Raw genomic sequence first — 11,299 nt, forward strand, 5'->3', positions numbered from 1 at the left:
CACACACGAAAATTGGCAGATTTTTCTGAGTTACCTACAGAGAGGTCTACTCAAATTCGTGACAGCAAGAAATCTGTTTCTGCGCAGTAATCCAAATCTAGTATCAACCTTACTATCAAAGACTTTACTTGGCACAACAATGCAATAGAATAAAGATAAGGAGAGTTTGCTACAGTAGTAACTACTTCCAAGACACAACAAAACAGTAGCAAAATAAAAATATGGGTTATCTCCCAAGAAGTGCTTTCTTTATAGCCATTAAGATGGGCTCATCAATTTTAATGATGCTCACATAAGGATGAGAGTTGAAGCAAAGAGAGCATCAAAAAGCAAGTATGAAACAAATTTAAGTCTAACCCACTTCCTATGAAAAGGAATCTTGTAAATAAACAAGTCATGTAAGCATAAAGCAACAAGCATAGAAAGGCAACACAAGCGCAATTTCAAGATTCTCAACATAAAGAGGGGAAACTTAATATTATTAAGATGCATATAACCATGTTTCCCTCTCTTATAATAACTTTCAGTGGCATCATGAACAAACTCAACAATATAACTATCACATAAAGAATTCTTATCATGAGTCTCATGCATAAAATAATTACTACTCCCAACATAAGCATAGTCATTCTTATTAATTGTAGTGGGAGCAAATTCAACAAAGTAGCTATCATTATTATTCTCATCATAAAATATAGGAGGCATAGTATAATCATAATAAACTTTATCCTCCATAGTAGGTGGCACCAAAATACCACTATCATTGTAATCATCATAAATGGGAGGCAAAGTATCGTCAAAGTAAATTTTCTCCTCCATGCTTGGGGGACTAAAAATATCATGCTCATCAAAACCAGCTTCCCCAAGCTTAAATTCTTCCATAGCATTAGCAATAATAGTGTTCAAAGAGTTCATGCTAATAACATTGCTACAACTATTTTGCAAACAAAGTTTCATGGGTTTTTTAATTCTCTCTTCAAACACATCATGTCCTAATTCAATATAAAGTTCATAAAGATCTCTAATTTTTGTTGTTGTTTTCCATTAAGCCTAACTAGTGAAAATAAAAACAAGAAACAAAAAGATGCAATTGCAGGATCTAAAGGAAATAGCTTCGAGCACTCACACACCGGCAACAGTGCTAGGAAATAGCTTAGTAGTCGGAAGATGTGAATACCTTTTACCTTACCTCCCCGGCAACGGCGCCAGTAAATAGCTTGATGTCTACGCACGCTTCTATTCCTGTAGACAGTGTTGGGCCTCCAAAAGCAGAGGTTTGTAGAACAGCAGCAAGTTTCCCTTAAGTGAATCACCCAAGGTTTATCGAACTAAGGGAGGTAGAGGTCAAAGATATCCCTCTCAACCAACCCTGCAATTACGATACAAGAAGTCTCTTGTGTCCCCAACACACCTAATACACTTGTCAGATGTATAGGTGCACTAGTTCGGTGAAGAGATAGTGAAATACAAGTAATATGAATGAATATGAGTGGTAATAACAATCTGAAATAAATATGGCAGCAAGTAAACATGCAGTAGAACAGTAAATAAACGGAGTTTCGATATTCGGAAACAAGGCCTAGGGATCATACTTTCACTAGTGGACACTCTCAACAATGATCACATAAATAAATAACTTCTCTTCACTTGTGCTACTTCAAACACTCTCTTGTTGGATAACAAACACCATTCATTGTGTAGGGCTACAAGAGCTCCCTCAAGCCGGAGTAAACAAGCTCCACAACTTCATAAAGGAAACACACACGATGCGCACACTCGTCACCGTCACACCGTGAGAGTGAATCCGGAGTTCATATTAAAGTAACCTCTAGAGTGTATAATAGACCATTGCAATTTAGACCGAGTACTAACATAGCATACACACTGTCAACAATAGCTATGAAAGGGGAATAGATCGCATCAATACTATCATAGTAATAGTTAACTTCATAATCTACAAGAGATTACAATCATAACCTACGCCAAGTACTACATGATGCACACACTGTCAACATTACATCATGGAGGAGGAATAGACTACTTTAATAACATCACTAGAGTAGCACATAGATTAATAGTGATACAAAGCTCATGATCACATAAAGATCACACCATGGGAGAGAGAGGTGAACCACATAGCTACCGGTAGAGCCCTCAGCCTCGGGGGAGAACTACTCCCTCCTCATCATGGGAGACAACGATGGCGATGAAGATGGCAGTGGTGTCGATGGAGATGACTCCGGGGCAATTCCCCATCCCGGCGACGTGCTGGAACAGAGACTTCTATCCCCCGAAACGGAGTTTCGCGATGGCGGCGGCGTCCCTGGAGTCTTTCTGGAGTTTCGTCAATTGGTATCGCGTTTTTAGGTCGCAAGGGCTTATATAGGCGAAGAGGCGGCGCAGGAGGGGCACCAGGGCGCCCTCCCCACCTGGTGGCGCGGCCAGGCCTGGGCCCGCGCCCAGGTGTGGTGTGGTGGCCCCCTGGCCCACCTCCGACTCTCCTTCGGTGATCTGGAACCTTCCGGGAAAAATAAGATATTTGGTCTTTGTTTCGTCGAATTCCGAGAATATTGCCCGAACAACCTTTCTGGAACCAAAAACAACAGAAAAACAGGAACTGTCACTGTGGCATCTTGTTAATAGGTTAGTTCCGGAAAATGCATAAAAACATTATAAAGTGTGAGCAAAACATGTAGGTATTGTCATAAAACTAGCATGGAACATCAGAAATTATAGATACGTTTGAGACGTATCATTACCCAATACGCTAAAGTTTGGTTTTCTGCATTATTTTTCACGAGCTAAATTATAAACTCTTTTAGGCATTATTTTTCACGCAAAAAATGATAAACCATCACCGATTTGTACTTTTCACGCAAAAAATGATACACCATCACCCATTTGTTGTAGCCATTACTTTTCACGCAAAAAATGATACACCATCATCAATTTGTTGTAGCCATTACTTTCCACGCAAAAAATGATACACCATCACCCATTTCTTGTAGCCATTACTTTCCACGCAAAAAATGATGAACAATCACCGATTTCTTGTAGCCATTACGGTAAAATGATAAACTATCATGAATTACCATTTCTTTAGGCATTACTTTTCACGGTAAAATGATAAACTATATCACGAAGTTCCATTTCCGTCAAGATAGTCCGCATTACTTTTTTGTTGAGATATACTCCCTCCGTCCACAAATAAGTGTCTTTTAGCTTTTGTACTAAGTCAAATATTTTAAGTTTTGACCAACCGTAAATAAAAAAGTAGCAACATATATGATGAGATTTTGGTATAATTTGAAACTACATTTCAAAACGAATCTCGGGATGACTACCCCCACAACGGTCATGTCCTCCTTAATTTATTGTGTAAACCCCCACAACGGTCACCTCCTCCTTAATTTATTGTGTAAACCCCTACAACGGTCATCTCTCCCTTATAAACACCCACAACGGCCATCCCTTGTGTCAATAGGTTCTGCCTCTCTCTTTTTCATTCACATACACTTGATCCATTGCCATGGCTTCCATGTCTCGGACGCGGACCGGAAGGGGAAGGGGAAGGGGCGGCCGGGGTGGTGGATCATCATCATTGCCACCACCACCGTCAACACTGCCATTGATCATAGAGGAGTTCTTCATCGTCGTCTATGAAGACCCTTTGGTCAAGAAGGTACGTAAGCGTTCCCACATATATGATACATGTGATTAATTATGGGCATGTTCTAAAAAACCTTTAATTTCAAACGATCGGCGCTCGATCTCTTTGCAGGCACTCCCAAAAAAGTTTGCGGACTATCTTGATGGCCAGGAGCCAGCTAAGGTGTATCTGCGAGCAGCTGACTGTGGTCCTCGTCTCTGGAACGTGGAGGTCCTATTTGACGGTCAATGCCGGATGTACCTCGACAAGGGCTGGGAGAATTTCGCCATCGCGCACGGTGTGGATTTTGGCTGCTTCGTACACTTCAAATATGAAGGCGATGATGTGCTCACAGTGAAGGTGTTCGACGGAACAATGTGCAGGAAGTACTACTACTCGGACGACGAAGATCCTGACATGAAAGCGACGACGACGTGAAGCCATGCATCCATCCCCTTTAGATAAGGGGATTATGACCAAGAATATATATGTAGCTTCATATGCATCGATTTAGAGATCAAGGTATTTTCCTATATATTATGCATTTAAAAAATTATATCGCAATTTCCACCATGATTCGAGCACCACAGCCTCCAAACGATGCCGATATCGGCATGGTCAGAACGGCTATGCTCGCCGCCACTGCTAGGTCACCGTCGGAAAGCACCATGTTTAGCATAAGATTCACTTTAGATTAAGCTGCGAAAATAGTCACCTGCCATTGGCTGAGGCGGCCCCACAGAGCGGCTCTATATGATATTCTCTAAATAAATAGACGACCCCGAGCGGTCATTGGCCGTGGAGGCCCCACGGAGCGGGAATATATGATTTTCTCTAAATAAATAGAAGACCCCACTGGTCATTGGCTGCGGCAGCCCTACGGAGCGGCAATATATGTCTTTTCCTGAAAAATAGACGACCCCACTCGGTCATTGGCTGCGGCAGCCCCACAGAGCGGTTATATATGTCTTTTCCTGAAAAATAGACGACCCCACTGGTCATTGGCTGCGGCAGCCCTATAGAGCGGCCCCATTTGTCATTGGCAGCACCGCGTATACAATCAGGAAATAAAACGGCCCACGCGTCAGCGACAGATGGATGGCTACCCGTCAGCACGAGACGGTTAGAGAGGAACTGCCCTCTGTGCAGCCCCACCCGTCAGATTAACGGTAACGGTAAGGCCTCTGACCTGACGGCAACCCTCCCGTCCGAGCGTCTACGAGGGAGGGAGGAGAAAACTGAGGAAAAGTTAAGAGGCTGGGGAAAACTGAGCACAACTAACGAACCAGGGGCACGAAAATAGAAATCCCAATAAAAAATGGGTCGCCCCGCTGGAAGCACACCCAGACACAAACGGACGCGCGGACAAAATATATCCACGGGGAGACGCAAACGAACGCTCGTGACCACTTTTGGACGTCTGAAATGTGTCGCCCGTTGGAGATGGCCTAACTGATATACGCCAATCCATATAACTGTACCGATGAGGCATTGAGCCGAAGAAGCGCTGGACACAAATACATAACTTTTTTTTTTAGCAACGACCATCCTCTTTATTAAGTCAGAAGATGGGGAATACAAACGCCAACCAGCGGATTACCGAGCCACACATATCTCCCTACCGGAGAGCCTAACATAAAGCGAGCCAGAACATGGGGCTCGTTATTAGAAATTCTACTTTCATGAACTAAACCAAACTCAGCAAAAGCTACAGAGGATGCTGTAATATCATGTAGAATGTGGCTATATCTTCCGAGATTCTGCTCCTTCATTGCTTTCACCACTGACAAGCAATCGCTAGCTAGCTTCACTCTTGGAACCGAAAGGTCCAGAGCCAGGTCCAGTCCTTCTCTTACTGCCAGCGCCTTCAAAATCTCAGGATCTGAAATTCCTGTCATTATAACAGACGATGAGCCTAGATACTCACCCGCTGCCGTTCTTGCGACCGCTGCGATCGCACCATGGTCCTTATTCCTCGCAACCGCTGCGTCTACATTGACCTTCACCACCCCAGCCGGGGGAGGGATCCAAGCCGGTGAGCAGGGCTTGGGAGCTGCCGCTGCTCTGGTCACACACGCAGGCTTGGTTGCTAAACCCTTCGACTGTTCTAGGTCAGTCAAAAAACTCTCCACAAAATGATAGGTGCTCAATGGGCTTTGGAATAACCCTTCATGGATTGCCTTACGTCTAGCATGCCAAATCGCCCATGCCGTCACACACATCCGGATTAGCTGCTCGTGAGGCACAAATACATAACTATGTTAACATTGTAGAAGAAGCACTCAATACCAAATATTTGGGAAGCAGTGCACTACAGAGCCATCTAAGATCCAACCATGGCGTCTTGCTTTTCAAAATCCTTTTCTCTCATGTGTATTTCAAGAGATTAATATGTATTACCTTCATTCTGAAATGTAACCTTTTTTAGAAAGATAACCTAGCTCCATTCCTAAAAATGTATATATTTCGGAATAGAGGTCGCAGAGTGCGGTTGTACTTGTAATTACATGTTGACTACGTGTTTACGTTGCAGTTATAGAAGCAACTCCGTCTGAATCGGATCCAAGATAGACTTCTCACTTTTCCATGAACAATGCAGAAAATGAAATATGCACGGGGTTTTCGTGAACCGATTTGGATATAGCAAAAGATAAAGCAGGCCATGAAAAATCAATAGAAGTCGGTCACATCTGGAGAAACTTGGAGAATCCATGAAACTTAGGAAACTGAACAAATGGGGGTTGTGATCTAGATTTTTTTTTTTTTTTTTTTTTTGCAACTTCAACTGAACCCAATCTAAAAAAAGAGGCATGATTTTTTTTCCAACTTCACTAGATCGTTTGCGGAGGCCGTGGCGCGGTCCACTCATGTTAATACTCTATATCATGGTTCTCATTGTCAAATTTCTTTTTGCATGATAGTAGAGATATCATGCACATTGGCACAATATAGGAATAGTGTGGCAACAGATCTGCCCTCCACCGGGGAGTTCCTTCTCATCCCCATCCCCATCCCCATTTAACAATTCAGGAGGGTTTTTTCCCATCCCCATCCCCATCGAGTTTGGAGCGGGGATCAGGTTCCCCCATCAAGAAACCAAATTCAAATGATCTTCTTATAATTTCCTGATCTTATATTTTTAACACACAAAAATAAGAAACTTTCGTAATATATAGTTGGTAAAATGACAATAAATTGGTATCATATGTTAAATATTATTGAAATATACTATAACAAACACAAATATTACAACATATTTCATATAAAAATATACCAACTTATATGTATATATAACTATAGCGGGAAATACGGATGGGGAGACCTTTTAAACCCCATCCTCATTTTGGATAGTGGGGATCAAAATTCCTCATACCCGTCCCCTATAGATAAAATTCCACACTGATTTACGGGGAACGGGTGCCCGTTGCCATCCCTACGGAAGCATAAAGATGAACCATTTTTTCCCCTTTTCTAAAAGATAGATCATCCCACCATCATATGGAGGAATTCTTGGATTTGTTTTTTCAATAGCATGCAATATTTTTCCCGAGAGTAGAGAAATAAGGAAAGAAATCTGACATATTTTTCCTAGGATGGCAACTTACCAAGAAATCCGCCACCCTGATTGACGGACACAATTTGATTCTGATCTAGAATAAGTAAAGCAAGTTATTTTAGTACGGAGGCCGTATTAGTTTTGGAAATAAATCACTCATACGAAAAGCAACAATATTTCTTGGATAGTAGATATCGGTGTCAATTTTTTTATTTGTTTTGCTACGAGGGCAACTTACCAAATATTTGGCATAAATTGAAGCCTGTGCCGCGGCGAATGCGACGCAAATCAGTCGACGTCTTGGTCTGCGACGATGATGCAAGGGCCGGAAGCAACTGCAGCTCACTGGTGGCCATCGTGGCACCACCACCGGGACGACCCGCCGCCGCCGCCGCCCAATGGGTCCAAGTCGGTGAACTTCCTGCTCCGCCTCTCCGCGCTGATCCTCGCCCTCGCGTCGGCCATGGTCATGGCCGCCTCCAGCGATTGCACCCCCAGCTCCGGCGTCGCCGCCTTCACCTACACCCGATTCGGCGCCTTCGTACTCCTCGTCGGCTGCAACATTACGGTCACCATCCTGGAAGCCGCGGCCATCTACCTGCAGCTCAGCCTCGACCTCGCCGCCGCCGCTGCCCCTCCCGACGACGACAAGACTGTGGCCACGGATCTGGAGGAGGAAGAGAAGGGGATCGGCCCCGCCGGGATCGTGCTAGTGGTGGTAGACCTGCTCGTGCCGGCGCTGCTCTACTCGGCGATGGCGGCGACCTACGCGGTTGCGGCGGTCTTCAGCGACCAGATCGGCGCCTGCCCCAACTTCGCCAGAAAAGTGGTACAGGCCAAGATCCTGTCGCTGGCCGCCTGCGCTGCCATCACGCTTGCCGCCGTCGCCAGGGCTGTGCCTCTCCCGTTCAACGTGCCGCCCGTCCTTTAGGCTGAACCAATCTGCATGCATGAATCCATGTCAGGGCACGCACATTTTAGTATGCGTCATGCACACGTTTTTAATTAGTTTTCCCTTTTAGTTATATATAAGTTGGAGTATCATTTTTTTTTTGTCTTTGAAACTCTATGATATCCTGATCTTATCGAAAAAAGAAATGATATCCTGATATGTCCAATCTTGATAATTTCTTTATGATGTGTGTTAGAGAAGCAATACATGATCGATGAGAGGTCAAGTTCGCCCTAGATAGCTAGCGCCACAGCTGGTAATGGAGTTGTCGTGGGGGATCTCAAACGGGGTTAATTATGGGTAGTTGCGGCGGACTCAAACAGCCGAGCTGAAGGCTGAAATCGAGTTTACAAGCTTTCAGATGTAGTAGTTCTTGAAACCTTCCCGGTTCCGTGTTCATCTCGAATTAGCTAGAATTCGGTGATCAGCTGTACCTCTCTACGCGGCCGAGTCAGACAAAGAGTCCATGATCACAGGTTCATAACAAGACCCACGCCCCTTCCTCCTTCGACCTTCCTACACATGAACAAACCGATGATGTCGACCCAGGAATCCGGCCTCCCGGTGGATCTCCTGCTAGAGATCGTTGCGCGCGCTGATGTTACGACCCTCGTCCGCTGCGCCGCCACCGGCAGGATCCTCCGCCACGCCATCCTGGAACCGGCCTTCCAGCGCCGCCTCACGGCAGACGACGCCTTTGACCCTGCCCTCCTCCTTGGCGTCTCCTACGTGGAATACGGCTACTGCAGAGCTGTCAAGACCCAACGTGTCATCCATAGCCCGGCGCCAACCCAGCTCCGTGCCCGCCTAGACGCTGACTGGCTCAAGATGCTTTTCGAGCCCGTGGCCTCCCGCGATGGCCTGCTCGTCCTCCGCCAGCCTTCCTACCGCATGCTCTGCTGTTGCACGCGCGACGCATTCACCGGTCACGTCACCCATCTCCCACCCACCACATTTTCCAACGTGTCGTTATATCTCCACCATGTCGTGCTCAACGTCGACGACACCAGCCGTTCCTTCGAGCTGCTCGTCGCTGACATGAACAAATGGTTCTACCGGACATTCTCATCCGAGGACAACAACTGGAGCGACATCCGTGAAGTCAAGCGGCTCGTCCCCCACCCGAACCAGCTGCTCGACACCCTCAGATCCGCCGTCATTGGCCGCACTGTCTACTGGCCCTGCCATGTCAACACATTGCACTACTGGGAGCAGATCCTCGCTCTGGACGTCGACGTGGGGGAGGCGACAGTGATGGAGCTCCCGCGGGCTGCTCCTTAACAAATAACCTGCTCCTGGCACGGGTCCGCGGCCGGCTGTGCGTGCTCGTAATGGAGAGCCACGGGATAGAGATGTGGACATTGACGTCGGCCGTGGCAGCGACAGGGACGTGGAGCTGGCAGTTGGTGATCAGCAAGCTGGAGATCGCGAGGCAGGCGGGGTTTGTTGCCAACCCATCTCCGACGTTTAATTTGGAGGTGTTCGGAGGGAGGAGTGGTGTTGTGATCGTGAGATTGTTCAACCAAGGTTGTTATCTTCTACGGCTCGACCTAGGAACAAAGGAGGAAACACCTGTGGTCACCAGCTGGCTCACTACACCGGAAGATCAAGTGTCCGTCAAGGAACTGTTCCTGCACGAGGTTGATTTGAAATCGTTGCTGCAAGCCATGAAACATTTCTGAACACGTACTACTTTCTTCTTTCTCATGCAAGTTATATATTCATCGGTGAAACGTTTTCACTGTATGATTTGTTCGACATGAAAAGTTATTCAGCAATGTTGTTAGACTAGCTAGATAGCTAACCAGGCTCATCGAATAGATCAACAAGGCCTCTTTAGATGTATTTTTGCAAACAAACTCGAGGTTGTTTGAGCTTAATCTGTTTCTTCATAAGAGCAAACATTATTATATTTTACAGCATACCATCACTTTTTTATCAAATGCTGAGCTTAATCTACACGTGTGTGTACAAGTAGTGATTTTAAGGCGCTCCCTAGCTCCAGCCTTGGCGAGCTTTGTTCTACTAAGCTCAAGCCGACCCTTCACGGCTTGCTCAAGCGGGTGTAAACGTAACAAGCATAGTTGGCCGACCCGACGTGCCTCGTCGGGTAGGGATCTTTCTATTATACATATACAAATATGTATTCTAACACCCTCCCTCAATCTTAACTTATGAAAGATTGAGATTGCGCTTACAATACTCATTCAATGGTAAAGTGAGTGGCTTAGTAAAGATATCAACAACTTGATCCTTTGAAGAGATGAATCGAATTTGTAGTTGCTCCCGAGACACACACTCGTGGACGAAGTGAAAGTCTAATTCGATGTGCTTTATCCTTGCATGGAAGACTCAGTTGGACGTCAAATATGTAGCACCAATACTGTTACACCACAACACCGAAGGCTAGGTGGGAACAACACCAAGCTCATGCAGTAACGACTACATCCATAAAAGCTCAACTGTAGCATTAGCAAAGACCTTGTATTCTAACTCCGTGCTAGACCTGGAAATTGTAGCTTACTTACGAGCAGTCCAGGCGATCAAATTTTCTCCATAAAATACAGCATATCCCCCCGTGGATCGCTGGTCATCCATACCGCCAGCCCGGTCTGCATCTGAAAAGGCGGAAATCAGTGTACAGGAGAAAGGCCAAAACTGCAGACCACTATCAGTATTGTGGCGAACATAACGCATAATGCGTTTAATTGCAGACTAATGCGGCGTACGAGGCTCATGAAGATGCTGACACACCTTGTTAACAACAAATGACAGGTCAGGACATGTCACTGTGAGATACTGAAGAGCACCAACAATGCTACGGTACTAGGTAGCCTCCTAAGAGGAGAGGGGATCATCATCAGTACTGCAAAGATGCTCAGAAGACGCCATGGACGTAGTCACAAGAGTACACTTCAACATACCAACAAGCGCAAGGAGCTCAAGGGCATACTTGCGTTGTCGAAGAAGAAGACTACCAGATGAGGGTAAAGAAACCTCAACCCCCAGAAAATAATGCAGAACACCAAGATCCTTGACTGAGAAACTCAGACCGAACCTGACTGATCAAAATTTCCCCGCAAGCCCGTGAACGCTTCCATTTTCATTGTTGGTCTATTCCTATCAGCAGCCTCTTCCCTCT

At 45.6% G+C, this 11,299-nt stretch overlaps 1 protein-coding gene across 1 annotated transcript; it reads left to right on the forward strand.

Moving 5' to 3' along the window:
• The first annotated feature begins 7,518 nt into the window (after positions 1–7,518).
• On the forward strand, positions 7,519–8,136 carry LOC124695884 (CASP-like protein 1U2). Its single transcript, XM_047228689.1, has one exon. The coding sequence runs from the start codon at positions 7,519–7,521 to the stop codon at positions 8,134–8,136; it is 618 nt and encodes a 205-aa protein (XP_047084645.1).
• The last annotated feature ends 3,163 nt before the right edge of the window (positions 8,137–11,299 follow it).

Source organism: Lolium rigidum, chromosome 3 (genome assembly GCF_022539505.1).
Source record: "Lolium rigidum isolate FL_2022 chromosome 3, APGP_CSIRO_Lrig_0.1, whole genome shotgun sequence".
NCBI lineage: Eukaryota > Viridiplantae > Streptophyta > Magnoliopsida > Poales > Poaceae > Lolium > Lolium rigidum.